General features: G+C 40.6%; 1 protein-coding gene across 1 annotated transcript; it reads left to right on the forward strand.

Annotated features, from left to right (window-relative positions):
- The first annotated feature begins 2,002 nt into the window (after positions 1-2,002).
- LOC120435315 lies at positions 2,003-3,852 on the forward strand. Its single transcript, XM_039604688.1, has 4 exons — positions 2,003-2,856; positions 2,987-3,269; positions 3,355-3,537; positions 3,658-3,852. The coding sequence occupies exons 1-4, from the start codon at positions 2,318-2,320 to the stop codon at positions 3,850-3,852; spliced, it is 1,200 nt and encodes a 399-aa protein (XP_039460622.1). The 5' UTR covers positions 2,003-2,317.
- The last annotated feature ends 22,306 nt before the right edge of the window (positions 3,853-26,158 follow it).

Genomic DNA, 26,158 nt, shown 5'->3' on the forward strand with positions numbered 1-26,158 from the left:
ACTTTCCTCCCCCACTAATTGTTGCTATAAAGCACACTTCTGTCAAATACCCTCATTACTCCATTACTGTGTATACGTACGTACTGATCCAAGTGGGTATCTCTGTCTGAGGAAGCGGTCCGTGGCTCCGCAGCAGATGGAAGCTGTCATCACTCTTTTTCTCTCTGTCACTTCCTCCATCTCATCCCTTCTCATTCACACTCCATATCCCACACTCGCTGTTTCTGCATGCCGTCTTCCTCCCTTTCCCTGTTTGTGTGCGCACTCGCACGTGCCTTTGCCTTTGTTACTTCATGCGAGCAGCATATGTGCAATAAAGTGTTAACGGGCTTATTTTGCCTCCGAGATAAGAGTCACAGGTTGTCATATATAAGGCTGCGGGTGGCTTGGGCTCACATGGACCTAAACGCAGCATACTAAACATCTGTTGTGTAAGCCATTAACACCCCGCCACGAGAGTGCGAATTAAAAGGAAGAGGGATTTGGGTATTGCTGTGTATCTGCTAAGCTGGACTGAGTCACTCTGAACAGCAGTTGTGGGTACAGTTAAGTGTGCAGGGTGAAATTGATGCTGCAGAAGTTTAAAGCTGTGGTCTTGCTGGGGGTACACGCAGAGAACATGCAGTCTCTCCCTGAGGAAGAGGCCATTTATGTCTCTTGTGTCTTCTCTCTCCTGTGCCTTCTCTCCCTATACCTTTCTGCAGGTATTTCCGACTCCACGGTTGCATGTCTCTGATCTGTTACTGGCCTCAGCAACCTGGTGAGTATTTGTTGTTTGTTGCTTCTCAGTGCTCTTCTTTGCGCTCTTCACTCTTCCCTCACCCCAACCGGTTGAGGCAGATGGCCGCCCTCCCCGAGTCTCATTCTGCCTGAGGTTTCTTCCTGTTAAAAGGGAGTTGTTGTTTTTTTCTCCCTACTGCTGCCAAGTCCTTGCTCAAAGGGAATTGTTTGGTTTCTCTCTATAATATTGTGAAGGCTTGTCCTTACTGTGCAAAGCGCCTTGAGATGACTTGAGCCAGATCTGTTGTGATTTGGTGCTATACAAATAAAACTGAATTGAACTGCCCAAGGCTTTAATCTAAAGTGAAATCTTAAGAGGTTTATACAAACGGCCACAAGCACAGATGTTTAAGAGAATACGAAAAAAGTTTGTAAGCACACATATGGATTCAGTTTTCCAGTGAACGATAATAATTATGTACAGTTTATTTATAATGTATTAGTTGACTCACTCTGTCTTTAATAGAAGTTTCCTGTGACTGGAAGCAGAAGCGGAAAGCGCACAGAAGCTCACAAAGTGAAGTAGACCTATTGTGCTGTCTCCGTATTTTTATTCTTGGACTCCACTGGAATAATTTTACATGACTCATAGTTCAAACTAATCCTCATTTATCTTACGCCGGGCGCTCAGTTAATACCCTGTCTGAAACAAGTGTCTCAATTTAAGGCTAAAGTCTTTGTAGGCTTTCTTCTGATTGGCTGCCCCTCACTTGGTTTTTCACAAACAGAGTCTGATGCTGCAGGGGCGTCCTCTACTTTCCAAACTGTAAACTTACTAAAAGAAAAAAGCAAATCCAAGTATGAAGCAGAGCTCACAAACATCAGTCTACAAAGATTAAAGCAAGACAACCGTCTTCGGTAAACACTTATTTCACTGTCTCACAATGAGCTTTTCAAAAATGAGTTGTATGAAACTGTGTCTGTATACAGGATGTAAATGTACTATTAAAGGATGCACATGCAGGGAAATGTGATGAAACTCCTGCTATGAGGAAACATGAAATAATGAGCTAAAAGACTCTGTTCCGAAAGTTAGTCAAATTAAAAGCTTAACTATATTGTAAGTGTGCACAGTTTTCTTCCTTCCTTAAACAAGGAAATATTCATCATTTAGTCATCATAAGTCATTTTGGTTTGATTATCAGTACAAAGCAAACATTTCAGTGATATGTTAATTACAGCTTCTATCTCTGATACTCCACCACTGCCCCTTACAGTTTTTTTTAATTGGTTTGGCGCAGTTTCCACAAGCAATTGGTACATTTTCAAAACTCTTCGTACTTATATCGCAACAGATCATCAAAAGTGCACCTTTTTCAAACATTTCAGCATATTTCCAATTGTGTTAGTACAATACACATAATGGCAAAATATCCTTTTCACTACACAAAATAAGTGTTTCATCTAAATAAATGTTTCGTTCACAGTTACTGCCTTTCATAATGTTATCCCTATAAAATTTTTGATTTGCATCTCTTATCATTCAGTTTAATACATTTGTCTGTCATTCAATTCAACTGATCTTAATGTTTAATCAATGAATCATTCATTATGTCCATGGATTTTCAACTTGACTGATTGTTGTCTGGTCATTTGTAAGTTACACATTGCTGCAAGAGCTTTCAATCTAGAAATACTAATTGCTAATTGTTTCCCCCTGATGATCACAATTAGTTACCATATAAGTAGAACTGTGTTTGAGACTTTGCACTGTTCAAATATGGAGCAGGATAGACTCGTAGGGAGAGGAAACCTTCATCGAAGAGGTGGTGGTGCTCCTCGACAGAGAGGTGGGCACAGACAAAGAGGAAGAGGTGGTGGTGCTCCTCGACAGAGAGGTGGGCACAGACAAAGAGGAAGAGGTGGTGGTGCTCCTCGACAGAGAGGTGGGCACAGACAAAGAGGAAGAGGTGGTGGTGCTCAACGCACCATCATCTCTAATGAAGTCCGGGCCATCATTGTTGACCATGTGGTTAACAGAGGCTTTACCATGGCTGAGGCTGCCAGGTTGGTACAGCCTAATTTACAAAGGTCAACTGTCAGCTCTATCATCCAAACTTTTCGCCAAGAAAACCGGTATGTCTGCTATAGCAACTTCACTTCTAAAAAATAGTACCCTATTGTATAGATGAACAACATGTAATTGTCAGTTTACAGTAATGTGATTGGTAATACTTCAATATTGACAGTATATGATTGTCCTCAGAATTAACAGGAGACAACCTGGTGGTGGTCGCCCACGTGTTTTGACTGACCAGCAGGAGTTGGCTGTGGTGGAAATGGTCAGGGCAAGGAATGACATACGGCTGTCTGAAATCAAACAGGCTATTGAGAACAGCAATGACACCTTTGCCAATGTGCCATCAATTAGCCTTCCAACGATTGCCCGGCTTTTGAAGAAGCACCAAGTTTCCATGAAACAAATTTACTTGGTTCCTTTTGAGAGGAACAATGTCCGGGTGAAACAACTGCGTTCAGAATATATTCAGGTACAACACTAAACTGGCATGCAATTACTGTAACAGTACTGACAACTATTAGTTGTAAAAAAAACTAACTAAATTATCATTTTAGAGGGTGATGGAGCTGGACGCTGCTGTGAATCATCACAAGTATATTTTCGTTGATGAGGCCGGTTTCAATCTGGCAAAAACTAGACGCAGAGGACGTAACCTTATTGGACAAAGGGCTACCATCCAAGTCCCTGGACAACGGGGAAACATCTCAATGTGTGCAGCTATATCTGAAGATGGTGTGGTAGGCTGTAGACCAGTTCTAGGGTCATACAACACTGAACACCTGATAGTTTTTTAAATGAACTGGAGCAGGCCTGTCAGGAGAAGACATCGTCTATGTTGTTGTGTGGGACAATGTCAGCTTCCACCATGCACAGCTGGTTCAGGAATGGTTTCAAACACATCCTCGCTTCATGACCCTCTATCTTCCACCATATTCCCTTTCCTCAACCCAATTGAGGAATTCTTCTCACATGGAGGTGGAAGGTGTATGATCGCCATCCCCATGAGCATGTCTCCCTTCTTCAAGCCATGTGTGAAGCTTGTGGTGATATAACTGCTGAGCAATGTCAAGCCTGGATTCGTCATGCCAGGAGATTTTTCCCACGGTGCCTGAACAACGAAGACATCCACTGTGATGTTGATGAAAATTTATGGCCCAATGTTAATGACCGGCTTGATTAATTGTGTAAAAGTGATGAGAATAAAATAAAATAAAAATATATTTTGCTTATGTAAATGACTTGTTTTTTTTCTCCCTTTTTCATGTGTGTGTGTGTGTGTGTGTCTGTGTGTATGTATATGTATATGTATAGTTATATAATTTTTTTTATGTCTGAACATAAGTGTAATATTTGCTGTGTACAGTTTTACAGTTCAGTTACACTCATTCATCACCAAGGACAATTTGAATCGCTTACCTTGTATTATTTTCTCCTGAATGAAATGATTGGTAAAAGTACTAAGTTGAAAAAAGAGCTTACTGTTTTGTTTGGGTGATTAAAGCAAATGTTCTCAAACTATATCACAGTGATCATGTGTTCTGATACAATGATTACGTGGAATGTAAATATGTGCAAATGCAATGAAATCATGACATCTGATTTGAAAGAATGACTAGTGGTGTTACAAATGTGATCAAATGTGAGTTTTGTACTGAGAGATTTGAAAATGCACACTTTAGTTATGAAAATAGTGCCAAACCAATTAAAAAAAACTGTAAATCAGGAAGCCAAATAACTTTAACTCTCCCTCACAAATCGAAACCACAATTCAGAGTCCCAAAACCTGCTGAGTACTCTGTTTCAGAGCTTGACCACATGGAGCAAATCCCCTCTCATCAGCATGAGTTATTGTGAGTGACTGTCAGCCAGTAAACTTTACTAGTTCTTGCTGCTTACCGTGTTGACTCTTCTGTTTCCTTTCTCTTTTTTTGAGGCATAGATGGGGAAGGTAGACAAGACATTTTCTTATTTAATTAGCTGCTCAGTCAAATGAAAAAAAGAAATCATTTTCAATGTTTGCATTTATTAGAGTTATTGTTGGAAGCACTAAGGCAAAAGAAAGAGTTTCTAAGTTGCATTAATATTACTGCATTATGTTATTTCAGTGTAAACATATGGAGATTTTTGGTCCTGTATTTATATAACTTTGCTTGATTTGACTTGGTGTCACAGTCCCTGAAAATTCATCACAGCACTTGCTTTGAGTGATGCTGGAAAGATCCTCCTGACCATTTCATGTAGTTACTACCACTGCAATACATCTTCAGTTGCTTACAGCAGCCACACTGGGTGTTTGAGCCTTTGATTACATGACATCCTGAGGCAAGGCAGGTCCGCCACATGCTTATGTCGCTGACAGTGTCAAGTTCCTTAATTGCCTTCTGATGGGTCTGTCCTCTGATGCGGACTTCCTTCAGCGGTCTTCTAGTGGGCTTTCTAGTTAGCCTCTCCAGCTAACATCCACTGGCCACACCTTCACCTTCCAGCCCCACACCTTTGCCACAGCTGCCAAGTGTGCATATCATAGTTCCCTTGATATGCCTCATGGAGGACCTCCTCCCATGGGGCTGTCGGCTCAACAGTGAGGACATGCTGCCTTGGGCCAGAGGATCAGATCCAGGCACAAGTTGGTGATTGCGATTTTGATTAGGAATGTCAGTCTTCAGTGGTGCTCTAACACTGAGGCCAAGCACCAAGCAAGATGCCTGTCCATCCGTCCATCTGTTCATTTTCTTCCACTTATCAGGCTCAAGGTTGCAAGGGGGCTAGAGCCCATCCCAGCTGCCATAGGGTGAGAAGTGGGTTACATCCTGGACATCCGGTCTGTCACAGGGCTTAAACAGAAGGCTCGAAAACCAACTACTCACTATCGCATTCATGCCTACAACCAATTTAGAATCGTCAGTGAACCCAACCCATTCATGTGGGACTCTGGAAGGAAGCCAGAGTACTTGGAGGGAACCCAAGAATGGGGAAAACATGCAAACTCCACACGGAAAGGCCCCAGACCTCTTGGGTGTGAGGCAACAGTGCTAGCAACTGACCCACCATGCTAATGTTAGTGTAGCTGTATAGTTGTATAATATAGAGGTTTGTTTTTTTAAATCAAGAATAAAACCTTTTCACATTTCACGTGGGACTATGTTCCCAGACAGAGGTTATATCACTGAGTTACACAGAAGACTGAGAAGATAACACATTTTTACCAAGCAAAAATATTAGATATCTGTCCCAACATTCCTTATTTTAAAAGAAGAGACTAGTCACCTACTTTTGTTGGGCAACTTTTCATTTATGTATTTCTTTATTCATTGCATATTCAAAGCCACATTTAACTAACCAGCAATCACTTTCATCAATATCACAGTGCTCATGTTTTATATAGGGAATCACAGACAGATCCAATTACATTTCTAATCATTTACATTTGAAATGTTCATATTATATGTAACTACTGTGATCTAATAATCTAACAGTTTGATGTATAAATCAAACTGTTTCTTTTTGTTGCAGCTGATTTATACATTTATACATCAAACAGCACTTTGCTGTAACACTTTGCAAGAAAGAAAATCAAGTTAAAAACATCTGTATGAAACAACTATATGTGTATAATACCCCACAAATCCTGGCACAACACTCTAAATTATTCTTCCATGGTATGACAGAAAGTTATGAATCAAAGAGTGAAAAAAATTTAATCTCAGGTTCTCCTGTCAACGTCTTTGCTAGTGGGAATTTCAAACTGAAATCACAAGCACAGATAAAATATATTGCAAGTGCTGCAACATAGGCACTTTTTACTTTCCTCTTCATGCAACTAGTAGGCAAAGCAGTGCCAATCAGAATCAGCCGGCAGACATGTCTCCCAGAATAGCCCAAAAGACTGTGAGGAAAAGAGTTACTATCAGGGGAGTCTCTGGATTTCTTCAAGCAACTTTTTACATCACAAAAATTGTACTGGCTTCTTTTAATCGCAAAATGCTGTGTAAGCTATGATATCGGTGTAGATATACTTTTCCTATGTTACAACTTTAATTATGTCCAGTGTTCTGAATAAAAGATGCACCTGGGAGTGAAAATTGTTGCCAAAATACATCAAGACAAAGAGATGACCTTTGAAGGTTTCCATTTAATGTTTTCTTTTATTATCATTATTATTATTATTTTGTAGACGGCAGTACACTGAGTGGCTGAGTTGCCCACCTTCAGTTCTCAGGGATGAAGGACATGCAGAACTGAACCCACAGTTTAGCGTGTTGTCTCCTTACTCGGATACACTGTACACACATCCACAAGCTACTCTTTAGCATGTCAACCATACATCTAACAATCACAGCATCTCATGGGTCAAATATGTGCAGGCTCAGCTGAGACTAAAGCTGATGTTGCTATGGCAACGTCATTTGGATGAACATTTTAGTGGCAGCTGGAATTAACAGTCTAACTTACCAGAGATCATATTTTTGTGCTGAAAAATAGGAAACAATGCCAAATAAAAAGCATATTTTTTAAAATGCTCCTTGTTATTCTTTAACATTAGTCTGTAAATCTATAAATAGACAGGTTGTTCGAGGGCAGCAATATAGTCCTGCTTCTCCTCAGCTCTTAGGCATTAACTCTGAGCCACATGTGGAGTGGCCAAGGAATCCGATTTGGCACTCTGCTATGATTGGATTGGTGGAAACTGTCCACTCCACTTTTTTTTAGTATTCAGTCTGAGACATAAAACATGTAATACTTTAATTAGAATATTTCAATTGAAAGTAGGGGTTGAGTTTTCCTATAAATAACAGAAGGTATTGCCTGCATTATGTAGTGCACACTCACTGATCTGTAAGAGAAGCTAAGTGAAGCTCGCTTACAGTCTATTCAGAAAGACTACTTTATGTTAGATATATATTGATATATATTGCTCCTTGACTCCAGGCCATCCATAGTTTTCATCCACTTCCTCTTAGAGCACAATTCAACTAAAGGAGACACAACTGATCAATGTACTCTTTGTGTATGGAACATTTGGCATGCTAATGACTAATGAAAGAAAAAAACACACGTTGGGAAGGACAATGAATCAAGCCGTTGTCTTTAATAACTCAAAAAACATTTCGGTTTTTCATTGTGAATTGAATTATCCACACCACATTAAATTAAGTCACGGCACAGAAAACAGAGTGAGGAGGTGTGCTGCATTTCAGTCTTGTCCAGAGGAAAGCAGCGTGAAATTGCCAACACAAAATGCAAAGAAAAGTCATTATCGTCCAAGAAGAGGTGCAAGAAAGCATCTCCTACTTTGAAATTGAGTCATTGATGCCAGAATAAACAACTGCTAACTGACCAGTCACTTTTTTTTGCCACTTTTTAAACTCCCCGATATGAGCTTGATTGATTTTCGCATCAAGACACCCAACATGTGACTTCACATTTCAGTTCATCGCTTTGAATTTGTCTTCTATGTCTTCTGACTCTGCCTACATGAAGGGTATGTGTGGGCTGTTAGTGGGGATCAAGCAACATATGTGGGAGGGTTTAATAATACCTTACAATGTATGTGTTATCCATTACCGCATCACAAACTTGTGGCCTCTAAAGGAAGAGCGTTCCTTTGGTGTTTGCTGGATTAAAATTCTGTGCACCCCTTTATGCATTATAAGAACAACATCCGAATAAAATATTTGCATTCAAGGAGTAGTTGAGCAAACAATGTACAAGGCAGCTTTGCAACAGCAATCCTATATTTCAGGATTTATGTTGATTATAGTGGCTCTGACGCTGTGCAGCATGACTGTGAACAGCTGGATATACGTCTTTGGCTTTCAAGAGAGAAAGAGAAGCAGTGTTGAGATAGAGTCAGCATTTCATCTGCCGAACTTCCTTTGCTTCGTTAAATAATGAACGACTGGCTACAGCTGTGTTATTTAGGAGTTATTTCATGTCAGTGGATAATGTTTGCACTAAAAACAGACTCAGCTGGCTGAGCAGGTCAAGTTATGTAAAAGGCCTTTTACTCAGTGGTCTTACAAGAGTAACAAAGGGGAGTCAAAGGGACTAAGGGTAGGATGATCAGCAAGCAGCAGCTTCGATATGATGAACACAAATAGCTTAGCCATTGCATAGTTATTTGCTCACTGAGTTTATGCTTACAGGAGATTCATTTTCCATCCGTGTTTGTCTGCCAGCGCCCCGTGCACACAAATTTCCCCTGGATGTTGTTTTGAACTCATCAACACATGGCCATTCGAAGAGTTATTACCTTCACCAAAGAGGTTATTTTTTTAGTAGTGTCATCACTCCGTCTGTAAACACGACAGCTCGAAAAGTTTTGAATGAGTTCTGATAAAACTTTGTGTGAGTGTAGAGTGGGGTCGTGTTAGCAATCCGTTCAAATTTGCTTTACATCCACCAAGATCATCAAGGTCAGCTTAACGATTTATTGGTCAAAAAGCCTTATAACTCAAAAACTATGATTCTTACAAGTGTGGTGTGTGTAGTGGACACGTAGAAAGCACCATATAAAGATTTAAAATGTGTCACATTTGACCTCTGACCTCTCATACCAGGTCAATAGATCGATCTGAAGGTCTAAGTGATAATAAACTATTTCTCTTACTGCTATAATGTTATACTGATGAGAATAGGCAATAGAACAATAGAATATATATTCCTGTATGTTCTTGGCACATAGGGAAGATACATGGGAATTCTAAATATCGCTGTTACTTTGGACCTCTAACCTCTTCTTGAAGGTCAAATAAGGTAAAATATTCATATATCTTTTGTCTTAAAAAATGTTCCTAAATTTAACTGCCTATGTTTCTGTTGGGAACATTTGTAAAATGATACTAACATATGGGGATTTTAAATATCACATTATAGTTTAAATCCAAATATCATGTCACATTTGACCTCTGACCTCACTTACAGTATACATTTCAGACTTATTTTTTCTGCACTACAAACATCCTACAGTGTGTTTAAAAAGAACTTCAAAGTAAATGCTGCCCAGACAGTGGGCTGCCTTGTGGAGGTTTGGACTCCCGGAGTACGTCTTGTCTTGTTGCAGGGTCCTTTTGGAGCTCCACTGTGTGTTATGTGTCACTCTGGTCACTGTTCTTCACCGTCTTACACTACACTTGGTTACTGGGGTAGAGGTTACATTATGGATAGTGATTAATTTGGGTCCGCTAATTTTGGACTATTTATTTATCAAATTCTGCAGCCATGTGAAAATGCTGTAGTACCATTTCAAATTGAAAATATCCATGCAGTCTGTTATGATGGCAAAGAAATGACTATAAATTGTGAGAATTTCCAATAATATTGAGCCAGAATTCAAGCAGAGGAAAAAAAAGATTTGGAGAACTAATATTTCATTCTGTTGCATCTACCTGACTTTTTTTCCAGACGGTTTTTGCTCATTGAGATTTATCTGACATAATTTCGGTGACTTCTTGCTAACAGGGTCTGTGAAACCGATAAAAGTATGAGTAAGTGCGAGCAGGGCGGCTGTTTGAGTGCGGAGACGAGCCATCTCCATTGATCTCCTGCCATCCAAGGCTGCGATACCCGACACGCTGCCTGCAAGACTCTATAGTGTCAAGATGGACGTTCGCTTTATCTGTCTCTTGTTAAATTGTTAAACACACCCTCCCCTCACACACACACACACACACACATACACACACACTGTCAGCACACTGGGCTGGTGCCCAGGGCCACTGAACTATTTTCAGGGAAATGTCATATCTTCTCAGTTCAAAGACAAGCAGCGGTGACGGTTCAACTCACATTCACCTTTGCATTTACATGTAGTCTTTGGTGTGGAAAGGAAAACAAAATGTGTTTATGTTGTGCTGCACATAGAATGCGCTCTGCCTGCCTGTAACGGCGAGCGTCTACTTGATTCAGTGCTTTCAACTCTTTAGTGTCCTTTCACACAGCTGCAGCGAAGTCACACTGACTTTTCACTTGTCGGCCTGAAAGAAAACAAGTTCGCACCGCCACTCATGAGCTCCAACTTTGATACCACAATGAGGCTCCTCAGACTTAAGCTTATTTCTCTGAGTGCAATCAAATGACATAATGACATTTTATTGGGGAAAGAAAAGTAAAAGCTGAAAAGAAGGAAACTGCAGCTGAGTATATAATAAGGAAGAGTGATTTTCACTAGTTCACGCCATATGGGCTTCTTTCATTTGGATGGCTGTGGATTCCTTCACTTACCTGTGATAAGTGAACAGATTTTAAAGAAAAGGCAACGTGATTATGTGATTCCCCGCCCGTGTGGTCCTTTCTGGAAATGGGAAGGACTGGCACATGATAAATCACCACAGAGCTCGAGTGTTTTACATGATTAGATGGTGGAGGGAACATTAAATCAGGCTCGATTTACTAATTGACTGGCTGTGAGACCCTTATCCCTGCGCATTCTGGCTGCAAGTATTTTCCACGCTTAAATGAAAATGGCTATCCAAAAAAAAAAAAATCATCCTTCTCCATCACACAGGCAATATCCCTCCATGGCTCTGCAAGACTGTTATGTGCTGCAGCACATACGTCTCTCCTGCTCCAGCGCTTACTTTTTTTGTCATTTTGTTGAATCATACAAAGGCAGCTAAGATAAATCAGAATTTGAGCAACGTCAGCAGGGCCCGACGAAGGGGGAGAGGGGGTGGGTGTAGTGATGTGAAATGTGAGGTGGGGGGGCTGACCTTGAAGAACCGTTTTTGTTAGCGGTGCGGGCTAAATTCCAGTCAGGCTGTGCTCCGAGCCCAGGGGAGGCCAAAATATCCAGGAGCTAGGCATAATGTAAAAGTTTGTTGCCCTGAATATAAACAATTACAAAATGATACAAAAGCATTTGGCTGCTCTGCATAGGAACGTAATGCCTGAAGGCATCGATTAGATCATTCCTATTTGCCCTTGATATCTATGATGTGTTGGTTAAAAAAACAGACACCGCCGTCTCGTTTTCTGTGACCCTTTTAATTCAGTTTAACACAGAGTGTAAAGTATTTTATAAAGCCCCTCTGGTATGTCGAACGTTAACGCCTGAGCCTTTCAACAAAACATCAATGGAAATTTATTGGAGCACACTCAAGGACAATTGACTTACTGCTAGAATACCTCTCTTCAGTCTAGCAGAGGAGCTGTAACGATGAGAAATCCTTCAGTGAAGCATTGTCACCCCAGCAGAGCCTACCTGGAAGTCGAGTGTGGGAGCAACCAGAGTCATTGCTATGGAAACAAGGATAACAACGCCAGAAAAGAGGCGTACGCGGGGCATAACCAGAAGCAGAAACTGCACCGTGGCAGAAAGAATGCTCTAATTGATTGGTTGATAGGGACGGTGCAGGGAAATCCTTCGTTCCATTTCTCCCAGGTCACACTTGTGCAGCACTTTTTTTTCTCTCCTCGGTGTCTAGGCAGAAAAAAAGTTGTTGGTAATAGTGTTGTACGAGAGAAAAGCCCGAGGGGAGAAGCACTATCTGTACAGTCTCATCAAGCGAGAGTTTAGATGTCCACAACAAATTCAGCCCAGGCAGAATGGTCTCTTATTTGATTGATTTGCACCTGCAGGGATAGAAAAAGAGTGTAACATCTGCTTCACTGGGAATCTGAACATCTTGTTGAGAAAATGAGTCTGAACAAAGTAAAGCAGGACCCGCCAAGATCTCCGCGGGTCAGAGAGCCGAGCTCTTTACCATCTGACAAATGGCGCGCGATGACTCGTGTGACCACAGAGGTTAATGTGATGTATTTCAAGGCACTTCTCAGCCTCCGTCACCTAGAAAAATGCTCTCCTGGTGTAAGAATATTTTAGCTCCAGTAGCCACAGTTTGCTAGCCATTGGTGAAGCAACACACGGCTGGAGTGCAATGGATGGATTGTGGCCATTTGGAAAGCCAGCACAACCAATATCACACATGGTTGGCTTTAGTATTAAGTAGGACGGGATATCTGCGGATGGAGAAATAGGGGTAGCAAGAGTGGACAGAGCAAAAGAGCACCAGCTTTCGGCTTTCCCAGAGAAAAACCGATAAAGGACTAAGTTCAGGTTCCAAAAAAAATAATTCTGAGAGCTGAGAGATTTCATCTACGTTCACAGGAATCCATTGGGACACGTTAAAGCCTCAAGAACTTTGATCAAAGTTGTCGCAAATGATCATTCTCATGCACAATAGCCTTAATTTAAAAAAAGCCACCAAACTGCAACAATGTTTCTTGTTGAGGACCTTTTTATAAGTGAACAGAAATCTAATAACAAGGAATTCTACATTAAATCAGTGAAGTATTCCAGAGAGTTTTTGCTTTTGTTTTTTTAATCAAATCTTATGCTCTTCAGTAGCAGTGTGTTGTTGTAGCACAGCTGTAGTACTATACTTGTGTGCTTGTATTTGCTCATAAGGCTTATGCAGTCAGAAGCTTTGGAACGGCTACTAACTGGAACTCGGGGTGAGGCAGCGTTCTCTGCTACTGTATCGCAGATCCAAGTAATAAGTCCAGATTTTTAAGCCAGCGTAGACTGCATTACATTTGCTGATTTAAACGTGTGAGATTTCTAAGTCCTTCAAGCATCTATGATACCCAATATTGTCTCGCTTGTTGTCGGGATAGCTCCGGCTGTGACAGTAATCTGACTTCAAAAATCGCTGCCGTGATGGCAGGGGATGCTGGGCTTTGTGCTGCAAACTTCCGCTTTTAACTGCTGGCCACTTAAGCAGTTGAGGTGATTGGGGGAATAGGTTTACCCAGTGTGAGAGGTTTGTCACTGAAACTGAATTAGGGCAAATTGATGGTATTATTCCTCCAGCTGCACTAGTGGGACAGTATAAATCACTTTGCAGCCGAGCAAAAAAAAAAAAAAAAAAAAAATGTCTGCCAGTGGATTAAAGACACTCTGGCTATGAACTTTTCTTTTCTCTTCTCAAGCTACGCAAATATGACATTTGGAAAGAACAGGACCCTTGAAGCAAAAGCAGCAATCATCTTTGTAACATATCCGGCCATACTACACCAGAGCTATTGTCTGCCAGGGGCTGAATAATAGTGTGTTTTGATAAGAGCCTGTGTGCCACCAGCATATTATGAGGCAGTTAATAGGTTTTACTTGCTTTCATCTGCAATTCAAAGGATTTTGCTGTACAAACAAAATAATTTGCCTTTTTCTGTCCTAATGCCCCCGCCGTTCTGTCCTCTGAGTAAATGCAGACATAACGCACGTTCAAACATCCTGGATGTGAAGAGAGGCATTTAAGATTGGGGTTATTTGTTTGATCTCGTCTTACCTCTCATCTCCACACCTGCGTTCCTCTTTACTACTCCCCTGCCTGTGTGGGTTATGCCACATCGCCGGAGAAATGAGGGTCACAAATCCAATAAGATTCATCGCAGGCTCAAATCAGATTAGATTAATCTCGTGTAAAGCAGGGGCCAAATGTACTTCCTGTCAACACGGAGCATCGGAATCCAGACAAAACAATGACAGCACTTCATGACAGCTTGCTGCAGAGTGTGTAGTAGTACGTTGCGATATGTTTGCAGACACTGAAGCATTATGTGCTCTGGTTTTAGGCACCGTTTAGCACTCACCTTTTTGCTTTTTCTCATGAACGCTGGAGCGGCGCGTTCAAAGAAACCAGTTAAGAGTCGGGATTGTGCTGACACACAAGCCCTCGAGCACGAGCAACGCTTTTCAACAGATGCTGCCTTCAACAAATGAGGCTAAAAGATAGCCTCCTGCCTGTCTTACACACCCATATTCCTCAATGTGCACTAGCCTCCCGGCGTATCAGTTTACACAGAGGCTGTTTTAATCACCTTGTAATATTGCTTGAGTTTGGCTCTCCGCTCATCGCTCACTCCTTCCTCCCTCGGTGGCTTTAATTTATCCGCAATGTATCGATTTAGGACCAAGAGTGGGCCGCTAATGATGACTCTTAAAATTATTCATATGTTTATTGAGAGGTTTGTAAAGCACTGAGACACTTCTGCTGCTTCTCCCACATTGCCAACGCTACCATCCCATTCCACGCTTGGCGATAAATTCCTTCTATGTTTCAAGATGGGTGATTTGAAAGATTTATAGCTCCCCTTCACTTACTCATTGCTTCAGTTTCCTTGTAACACTGTGGTGTACTGTGGCAATTTGCCTATTGGAGAGCCTCTTTTGCTGGAAAACCTGTGCTGGGCAGTGTATGTGGGTTACAGTTTACTATTTACAGTTAAATGGCAATTGAGTATCTGCAAACTTTAAAGAGACTACATCCTCACTGTCTGAGGAATAAATCTGTATATTCTGTATGTGAAAATGCTTAAGAACAAACATTATATGAATGCCTGCAAAGAGGGGTATGCCATGGAATTACTTTTAAAGGTCTTCAGTGCTCACTAGAAGTTAATCTTTTTATCTACTGATGCTATTCATAGTTAATGTCACATTGCTATAGGAACCACCACCAAAATGAAAAAAACAAGCATCATTTATTGGGCAGCTGCAGCATTTTCTCTTCTTTTGCAACACAATCAGTCAAAGAGTGATTTAAAGAGTTAGGTAGGAACTGGTACATTATCTAAACTCGCCACTGGTTTGACAGTTCAAAATTTCTCATCCACATTGCATCATTATTCACCCGCCTAGACACACTACACACTTCTTCTTCTGTAGTTTTGTACGTTTGCATCCTGGTGACAGTGTAAGGGGAATGAATCCTTGAAGAAACTTATTTAAAACATTGAGTAAGTGGTGCTCTGGTATGGGTACATTGCTTTTTTTTAGTGATTGAAATATTACAGTCAATGCTCCCAGAGTGATCAAAACATAATTTGTTTGCTTTTTTGTGGAGGTAATCTAAATATTTGTGGCATAAAACAGATTGACAGGTTTTTGGTGCAGTCCTGCTGAGTATCGAGAGTTAGCTTCCACACTGAATTGATGTTTTGCCCTCTAGCTCCCAGAGCCAGACCCATGACTGAAAACAATGAATTACGGCATGTCTGGACACTTTTATCTCTCCGATAGCTACAGTAGAAAGCATTGAACACACATTAGTGCTGTCCGTTTCCTCTCAGGTACTTTGATGACCCCAGGGCTCCCTTTATATTTGCCTCACATAGGGTCCACTTGTCGGAAGGACGTCGAACATATGGTAATGATTCCTAGACAGGGTTTGGTAAGTGGTCAGACAGCTGCGAACTGCAAAGCAGATGGAATGATGTACCCTTTACAGAGCTGAATGTCATTGGCTGGCATTTTCCACCATGCCTCATGGATAAGACTACTGAAAATGGCCTGGAGCAAAAACGAGAGGCCCTCCTCACTCTAACAGTGCATGAAGTGATATGTTTTTGGCAGCGACTGCATACTTATTAATTACACGAGATAGTGATACATTCCTATAAAATAGCAATAAAAGAAAAAAATATTCGAAGGAAAATGCTACTTTAGGTCGGCAGGTAGATGGATAGATTAAGGAAGCCGTGACCTTGTTGTCCATCATTTCAGATTTATCAAACTGGCGTGTATATCTGACGTCCAAAGTGCCACAGGTCTCTCTAAATGCAATTCATCAAGTCTATAAGTGACCTTTAGGGGCAGACTACATCATTTTTAACTTTTAGCATTACAGTTCATAGCAATATGAATGTGGCAACATGAGCTCTTTACAGAAAAATTAACTAAAGCATATATGATAACATATAAACATGAAAGGGACATGTTAGGAATGGATAGATCATATGGGTGCAGCTCACAATGACAAAACATCAGGTCACCGGCAGAAGCAGAGACCTTTTTGTTGACTACTACAGCAAATTCAGGGTAAGAGTCTCTTCAGGAGAAGAGAAATGAAAGAAGTGAAGTAGCACAAGACTGAGAATTACCATGGGATGCGTTCATGATCTCAGTGACCTACTGAACCAGAGTGCAAAGGAAACCAGTTCAACAGCAGCGACCTATCAGAGCGTTTATGGATGTTATCACAGTTACCACAGATTCAGTCCAAAGCTGTCAGTAGATTCTGCAGGATCTCAAAAAGCTGGTGGAGTAAACCCAGATGCATTTCAAGGAAGCCAAGTCAAGATCAAAGGTGCTCAGAAGAGAAAAAAGTCTTAGTTCAGTGCTTCAGGTGCAACAGCGTCAATCATCATGGAAAATCTATTTAAGTAATCCTATAGGATATACTTCCCATCCATTCAATCTGCACTGAGCTGGATATCTGGCTTGCCATTTGACCGCTCTGGCCTGCTAGAGACGTTCAAAGCATGGTTGTACCAGTATGGCATTCTTCCCTGAAACTTTAGACAACTCACCACCTATGAAGAGCCTCCAAAGTTGAGATCTTGGACAGGAAGGTCATCAGCCTGACACAGTGGATGAGACTTCAAGGCACTGTCTTCAGGGCAAAAAGCTACAACTGCCATTCATGTCCTCATAGACTGACAAGAGCCAAAGAAATGTTGCAGCCATCCAAACAAACTATTACATCAATCAGAGCTGGCGAACGGCTAAGATGGACTGAAAAACCATCTCTGTGAGAGACCAGCAGCTATTAGTAGATCTTGAGCACCGAATGAAGTTTCCCACATACATTGTGACAACTACCTGATACCTGTGCACTAAACAAGTGGACTTGTCAGCAATGACAGTTCGAGCACATGGAAGAGGCTTTTGAAAAGAAGCTCACAAAGCTCAAGGGACTGGTTAGTGGGTGTCAGTGAGCCATTTGGAGAGCAAAATGTCTCGTTTGCTGTTGGATCCCTTTTTAAAGCCCTCAGCTTACTGGGCATAGTAGAAGAGAGGAGAAGATCCATGCACAACACTGCTGAAAAGAAGAAGCAGAGAAGGCTTGTAGATGGCTGTGGCTCTAAAAAGAAGAGTAAAGTAGCTAACAAGACATCTGGATCCAAGATGTGCATCATGCTGAAAGCATCTCTGTGACCAAGAGCCTGTATTTAGATATGTCTCTATATATTTTGCTAATATAGCACAAATTTTGCATACATACTGAAATGTTCATCTTCTATTTTTTTTTAACATGTATTGACAGAAAGTGACATGTCCCTATTAACATTAACTGCTCTGAGATGGATTACAGGGTTAAGATCCTGGCTAGTTTCCTGTCAATAACTGAGATCTCTAGGGATTATGATACATTTACCACATGCCTGGATTGCTACAGCCTCACAAATTAAGATGCCAGTAAGTGGTACGAATCCTCAAATTTTAAACGGTCATTCAGATACCTGGGACAAAAATGTCAAGAAAGCTATTTTCAAAAGAAATGCCAAATTCTCATTCAGAAACACAGAGAGTGTTTATAACAAGTAGTAAAGAGACGATAAGGTCTAAGTGTTTTTTATCCCCCTCCCTTCTTTAATTTGGAGACTGCCGTTGGCAATAGCAATAACTGTAGATTAGCAGTAGGGGGATTTCTCTTGGGAGAGAGACTACAGAGGAAATCGTTCCAGGCCGATCCTCTGCAAATGTTTTTCTTTCCAAAGGCCAGATCTCTCTGCTTCATTGTCTTTGCTGCCCCCGTATTTTCCCCAGTTTTACTGCTCTTTTGAGGGACAATTTGTGTGTTGGGCCCTGGTTTTATTTGTTGGTGCTCTGTGAAGGGTAGGAGAGGCCGTCAAATGAAACCCATTAATCACCTCACAGGCTATAACAGATAATTGTGAAGGGAGAGCGAGAAAGACATTGAGAGAGGTGGAACGAGTAAGCATGAAAGAGAGAGGTAAGCGAGGGAAAAGAGTCAGGGGAGTGCAAATAAAATAAATCAGGAAGTGTGGTGCGGGGATTCTTACATATAACAGCCTTTACCTTCAATTTCCTCACTCGCTCTTTCTCCCACCGCGCTCTGAGACGGTTGATTGAGTGCAGCGCAAAAGTGAAATATTAGGGTAAATACATGACTTTTCAAGCCCCCATGATGCTCAATTGATGGCACCTTGTACCATTTGTTTAAATTACACCGCTGCATTGTGCCAGAATTTAGAGTCAACTGACATGACACGGACATGTACTTTATGAATGAATTGTGGATCTGTGGTGTCACCCTGAAACTGAAGCAATATTAAACACGTCAGCTGGTGTGGTTGATGTCATTTCTCTTTGGAGGCAATCAGTTATAATTGTGTCCAAACAGCAATAACTCCCAACCTTATAACATACTGAAAATGCAACTCATATGTTTGGTGTATGTATCTTTGCCTTGTTGTCTATTTGGAGATTCTGGACCGTCTCAAAAACGCCTTAAAGCCTTGATCAAACATTTTAGCATCAACAAAGTAAGAATGCATGAATCTTATGTTGGCTAAACATGTACAAAAATGCCTTTAATATAGCACATTGCACACACACACACAGAGAAAATAAATAAATAAAAACAAATGAACGCAAGAGTGATTTAACAGCAGGTAAATTTAGCCCGGAATCGTAAATGAATCATGATTTTATTCAGCGGCGGGGGAATCATGGGGTCACGTCAGAAACCTTAAAATGAGCTGCAAACAGCTGATAAAATGAAAGATTTCACAAATTATCCCATCCTCCCCTGCCAGCTGAAGTCGAACTTCTGATGAACTAAACATTTAATCTACATAATTAGTCAACGCAGCAGACAGACACATCCTGTGCACATTCACACACAGTTCACTCCATCAGCTTGAGAAACACACCATCAGACACAACAAAAACATTTTTTCCCCCTTTTTTCCACATTGAGATAAGACACTTTGATGACAGACTGTGACTAGTCATAGGACATGTTAACATTTAAGTCAGGGGTGGGGAACTCCAGGCCTCAAGGGCAGGTATCCTGCAGGTTTTAGATCTCACCCTGGGTCAACACACCTGAATCAAATGATTAGTTCATTGCCAGGCCTCTGGTGAACTTCAAGACATGTTGAGGAGGAAATTTAGCTTTTTAAATCAGCTGTGGTGGATCAAGGACACATCTAAAACCTGCAGGACACCCGCCCTTGAGGCCTGGAGTTCCCCCACCCCTGATTTAAGTGATGCCACATGGGACCAGTTATCGATTCAGTCCAATTTTCAAAGCTTTAATAACCCTCCGGGGACAAGAACTGACAGCTTTGAATCTGACATGATATACAGAAAATCAGTTTTCATTTTTGCTCACCCGAAAAATGACACTTTCTACATGTGTGCAGTTTTGCTTTGTTTTATATCTGAATTTATTTTTCTCTCAGCGATGACGATGTGAGATGTGCGAGTCCTTTAGAATGCTTTCACACCTAAGCTGCTGGCTAAAACAGAACCCTGATGCATTTTTCTTATTTGGAGCTGTTCTTTTAGACTGGTGTGAAAGCCATCAATCACACTTTGGTGTATCCCAAACAACCGGATCGGGATGACCTGAAAAGAGCAGCATCAGTTTAACCCCGTTCGTCTGTGGTGTTATGGAAAAGGAGACCAACAGCAGCATTGTGCAAGAGCATTGCTGTAACCACAATTAAACCCGTCTGCCGATCTTGAACTGTTACAAAGAGCAGTGTCCTGATGAAAGGACGGATAGCATATATTTATTTTAAAAAATTGTAACCATGGTAACACATCTGCACCCCTGAATGCAGGTTTTGTCCCTGATAAACAGGAACGTTAAAAAAGAAGCTCAATCAGAGGTTTGTCGACCTTGTGTCCTACTTCATATAGTTTCATCAGAAAACGCCCTAAAACCACACGGCAACTATCCTCCCATAATGTAGCCATCCTCCTCTTTTAGGGGACATGTGCTCGACTTGTTTTGCTGATATTATCATGTGAGCTACCTGTGAAGCTGCACATGAACACGCACAGGAAAGCGCAGCATAACCAGAAAACAGCCACAGGATATGATTTCCCCATGAAGTGCTGCATCACCCCAGACAGAGGCAAGGACAAGGCTCCCTCTGTGCAATTTGTGTCTATGTAACTTGATTCTTTGTTCACTGCTTAGAAATTTGTTCGACTGCAGTACATTACAAACTATGTTGGATCTTTCATCTCAGGCTAGTGGTTCTGGTCTTGTGGAGAGGCTCAAAATATAACATGAATGGATTTAGTTCTTTTTTATTAAACTGCCTTGTGTTTTTTTTCCTCTTGAGAAATGATCATATTGAACCCTGGGTCAAGCGTACGGCTCCAAAGCACGATTTTTAATACATCTGATTGTTGTTTTCTTAAATAATATTTAGATTTTCAGTTTAAAAAAAGACAAAATGACACACAATAACATTTGGAAGTCTGACCAGCTATTAAAAATCCCCAAAATGTTTGTAGTTATTTACGCTTGATAGATATGTCATTGTTTAGTGCAATTCCTGTGAGTTCAGAGTAGTCAGGTATGTTATACTGTTCAACCTCACTCAAGCTCTTTACCTTGGATGACTCACATCGTCAGGGTTGCACTGGGTGTTTCACACAGTCACTTTGTTGTCTGGCAGCACAGTCCAGTGTTGCAGAGCACATCGCCACACTGACCCTGAAACATCGAGGAAAATGTGCTGAGAGCACTCCATGATGCTGCTGCAGACATGTCTGCAATCAACCTGTTCTCACTCCCCACACTGAAACTTGGTCAGGCTCTTTTGGTTGTATAGTCCTATACTCCTTTAGCAGCTTTTTTAAATGAATATTAAATTGCGATATAAAATTTATATCATACGTGAGTGTTGTTTCTGTTTTCATAATTTTTGGATTCTTCGGGCAAAATTTTTTTTTAAAAAGGTTTGCCTTTTAAAAACACCAGCGTCACTGTGTCTTACATTAATCATCAATTACTTGTGAAATATGTGAAACGATTAATTGGTTTTCAAAATAAAACCAATTTTCTAGGTCTAAGGCAAACAGCTGGACATACTGGCCTCTCACCAAAGCTATCCAATCATTTTTTACAAAGCAACAATGGGCTATTGTCTTCCTTGGTCCTAACCATATCAATCAAATCTCAGGTGTGAACTAGCTAACAAAATATGAAGTTCTTCCAGCGCCTGCAGACCTGAGGACCAGGATTCATTTTTAGACACACTTAAGCATTTGTATTAGTTGCCTTTTTAAAAAAAAAATCACTTAGTGTACAATTTACAAATGCCAAATCTTTTCACTTGCAGATGTGATTTTGGTGAGAAGGTACTATCACGCTTGGCAAAAGTCTGCCAAATAAATAGCAGCATAGATGGATTCATATTTTTATATCTCCTTTATAAACTGTGTAATAATAATTCATTATTATATACTAATCATAAAATTGTTGATTAAGATCATTTGTTTTCAAGCTAAAGATTGCATTCCCAACTGGGAATCCAGGATATCCAGGAGGCACTTGGCGACAGTGGGAAGGAAAAACTCCCTTTTAACAGGAAGAAACCTTCGGAAGAACCAGGCTCGGAGAGGGGAGGCTATCTGCCGTGAAGACAGGATTAAATGCACACTGTGGAAGAGAGCCAGTCATTAATAATAATTAATCATTAAATGCAGAGGGGTTTATCAACACAAAGAGAGTAGAAAGAGCTGCATCATGGGAAGCCTGGCGTAACTAAGGGAGCCATCATGGTTACCTGATCAGGCCCCAACTATCTGCTTTACTACAACAATGTGTACTTCAGTTTCCAAGAGGCTTCTAGGAAAAAGCTGCTGGCTGTTCAGAAAGTTTTCAATCTTTGCAGCAATTAACGCATTCAGAAACACTTCACTGGCAGCTCTTACAGGAAGAGCCACTGATAAATTTCCTGTTTTGCACAGATATAATAAAATGTCAGTAATTACGAGTTAAATATTGGTACAGAATTTATTGGGCTGATCTCTTTAGGTGTCAGAGCTGAAAATCCAGCCCTTTTATTCTAATCTGCTCTCTTAATGAGGACAAGCTCATCTATTGACCACTTGCACACCGATCGCTCAGTACAAGACACTGTATTCAGTATATCGCCATTCTGTTTCAATCTTCGGAATGACTGGTATTGATCATTCTGCATATGAGTCAATGTCAGTGTTACTTGGTGATATAAGAGCCAGTCTCCCACTTACAGTGTGATGTGCCAGGGCTCAGCATGGAGAAAACACACATTTGATTCAGACAGTGATGTTTCACAACAGAATTAGAAGCCTGCCAGTGGCTGCCAAAGTTTTGCAATAGGATATGCAAATGTGCTGATGGGCTGAAGGGAGAGAGGTGGAAATTATCTTGAAATACAACACTGCGAAGCAAAGTAAGTGTGAACTGTCACAGCTTGCTCCAATAGTCCCTGTTCTCATGTTACTCCCATCATTCAAATTGGCTGGAGCCTTGCGGTTTTCTGCCACTTTTATGGTGTGTATTTATTGTTGCTCTGTTGAATCATTTTACTTATCCACCCTCTTGATATGTAGTTTTATTCACTAGGCCTTTGATTTAGGGCCAAATTAACAAAAGAGCACCACAGCTGCTTCTTTATAACTCTGTGCATCAATGATGTATTGACTTTGGGCTCCGCGAGATTTTTTTTTTTTTCTTGCTGTGTCCTCGTAGTGCATATGGTGCAGAAGCATCGTGGTGCATAGCCTGCAAATATGAAATGAATTTAAAAGGGCAGAATCATTCCTGGCTCTGACAAAAAATGCAATTACAAGACTTTTATCTTGTAATTACACTGATTAGCTATACAACTGATTTTATAATTAGTTCTTCTTCAACACAGATATCATAATTATGGGGTGTAAAGACTGAGACTGAGACTTTTTTAAATGTTTACTGCAGTATGTGATTGTGACATAGCACTATTAACATGCACAGTGGCTAAGACCAGTGGAAGGGTTGTTTTACTTTTCTTAAAAGTAATGCAGTACATTACTTAATCACTCATCAGAGAAAGTAATTTGTTACACTAATGGTTACATAACTTTCACGTTACTCTGTAAATTGACCTGATAGGCACTGCCACGTCTATACCAGCTAAAAATCTCTGGCTCTCTTCCACAGCATGTCTTATGTCTTGTTGCCCTCCCCTCACTCCCAACCCCTCCAACATGTTGGCTGCCCTCCCTGAGCCTGGTTCTGCTGGAGGTTTCCTGTTAAAAGGGAGTTTTTCCTTGCCGTTGTCGCCAAAGTGCTTGCTCATAGGAAGGAAAATGGATTCTTGGGGTTTCTCTGTATTACTGGAGGGTCTTTACCTTACAGTAAAGCGCCCTGAGGTGACTGTTGTGATTTAGCGCTATATAAGTAAAACTGAATTCAATTAAATTGAATTAATTTGACACACCAACACAAACCTCTATCTTAATGAGGACATACAATGTTTCTTTTAGTTTTTACGTAAGAACACAAAACTGGCAACACAAGACAAAGATGAAAATGAGCCCAAAATACTCAAAAGTCACAGTGATTCTACTTTAGAAATATGAACAGGTAGAAACAGAGGCTGTGAGCCTGACTGCTCACCACTGCTTTGGTTACCTGTTGAAGATCAAGCTCTGGCTGCTGAGTTTGGGCTGGCATGCACTCAGAAAAAGGCACGTTGAAGTAATTTTCTTTTCCATTGTATCCACCTGGCGTGCAGATAACTGAAGGTTTTTTAACACAAGCAATGGTATGATTGTAACTTTAATGTTCTTACTGGAATTAGTAGAGTTAATGCTGTGTTACTTAAAAATGTAATGTGATTACAACACTTTGATATGTGTTACACTTAACAGTTGTGCAACTTCAGTCATTATATAAGTCAAATGAGTGTAGTGAACCTATACAGTCCTATGTATAGTCGTACATATTTAGTAAAAAGATAGAATAATCTGTTTAAACATAAATAGTAAGGATGAATTCATTTCATTTCATTCACATTTGTGCATAAAAGTGGAATTGCAAAATGTATTGAGGAGCATGGGCGATTCATTCTTGATTCACTCATCATGTGTACAATTAGCACACAGCAGCAACTTGATACTTAGCTCCCAGCATGGACAGTGTAAAGACAGACCTGACACACTGTTGTTGTGATCACGTTAAGGAGTGTTTATTGTGGTTTCCCACATACAGTGTCTCTCGGTTCAGCACCCGGTTCACCAACTTTGCAGCCGGTCTCAGCACACACACTCCGATCGCTCCGGTCTCAGGTTTCACTATGAAAAAGGAGACTCTTCGTTAGTCAGATCATCACAACCTGTGGCTTCACTTGCCTCCCCGGCGCCGCCCCCTTGAGCTGCACCACCCCTCCGCTGCAGCTGAGCCAGGGACCACACATTCACCACAGACAACTAGTGCTTCCTCTTTCTCAAGTAGGAGCAGTAACTCAGGTCAGAAACTGTTGTTATTGTACGCAGAGGACTAAACACTGTTGAGGAAATCAGTTAAACTCTTTGGAATATAGATTTAACTGAGTCAAGCAAATTTCTGTGATTTATTCTTACAACACTTTTTTTTCAGGTCAGAAAAACACAATTTCCAAATTCTGTGACTTTCAAATTCCACGTTTTTCATGACTGAAACAATTCCACTTCACACTCAGATTTATGATAACATATTTGAAAAACATGGCACAACAACATCACTATAACTGTGCCTGACAAGTGGAAATGTGAATGTTTAGACAGGCTGTGAACAAGTGGGCAAGAATTTCTCATAGTTGGTGAGGGCAGAAAAAAATGCCTCTTATATGCCTCCAACTGAATGTGTTCCCACAGGAAGTTAATGCTGACTGTTTTATTATGTATTCATTTTATTTGAGCTATTTTGGCTGTTGTCTGGCTATTGCAAAACCGATGTGTCTGAGAAACATCTAATCAAGTTGCTTGAGACAAATCAAATATGCAAAAAATAAATGGACTTACGAAGGGAGAAACCTGAAAGACAATATTTTAATCACACATCATATCGTTTATTCAGAACTTCTTGCCATCAATTAAAATGTAAAGAGAAAACAAAGACGCCTACTCAGAGGTCCAAGCTCGCAGCGAGAAACTGTCCAATTTAACAGTCTTTTACCTGAATATAAAAAAGAAGGTTTAGCAATAAACATGTAGTAAGACAAGTGGCTGATTAAACCTGATAAACATAGAGGCGGGGTTAACGGCAACTCTTGTCAATAAACGCCTTTTTTTTGATCAGTGACAAAAAGGTTTGTTTTTTTTAATGATATGATTGATTCATTAAAGTACTATAACTTGGAACATTTGTTTACTTTTATATACCTTCGTGTTGTGAGAGAAGAAACAGACAGAGAACTTGACCGCTTTAATGTTTTAAGTAAAAACCTGACAACTCCACCCTGGGAATTTGTCGCAGGGAGTATTTACTCAAAAGAAGTACCAGCACCAAAACTTCATTCAGTTCCATTCAGGTCCATTATACTTAATGTACAGAAAAGTGGTTCAGCCCATTAAGA

Source organism: Oreochromis aureus, linkage group 20 (assembly GCF_013358895.1).
Source record: "Oreochromis aureus strain Israel breed Guangdong linkage group 20, ZZ_aureus, whole genome shotgun sequence".
Taxonomy (NCBI): Eukaryota; Metazoa; Chordata; class Actinopteri; order Cichliformes; family Cichlidae; genus Oreochromis; species Oreochromis aureus.

Bases quoted from the DNA above. Each gene is read 5' to 3' on its own strand.
- LOC120435315 (XM_039604688.1), top strand. From the start codon at position 2,318: ATGAATCATTCATTATGTCCATGGATTTTCAACTTGACTGATTGTTGT. The intron at 3,270-3,354 runs GTACAACACTAA...TTATCATTTTAG, and splicing joins TGCGTTCAGAATATATTCAG to AGGGTGATGGAGCTGGACGC. The intron at 3,538-3,657 runs GTAGGCTGTAGA...GGACAATGTCAG, and splicing joins CTATATCTGAAGATGGTGTG to CTTCCACCATGCACAGCTGG.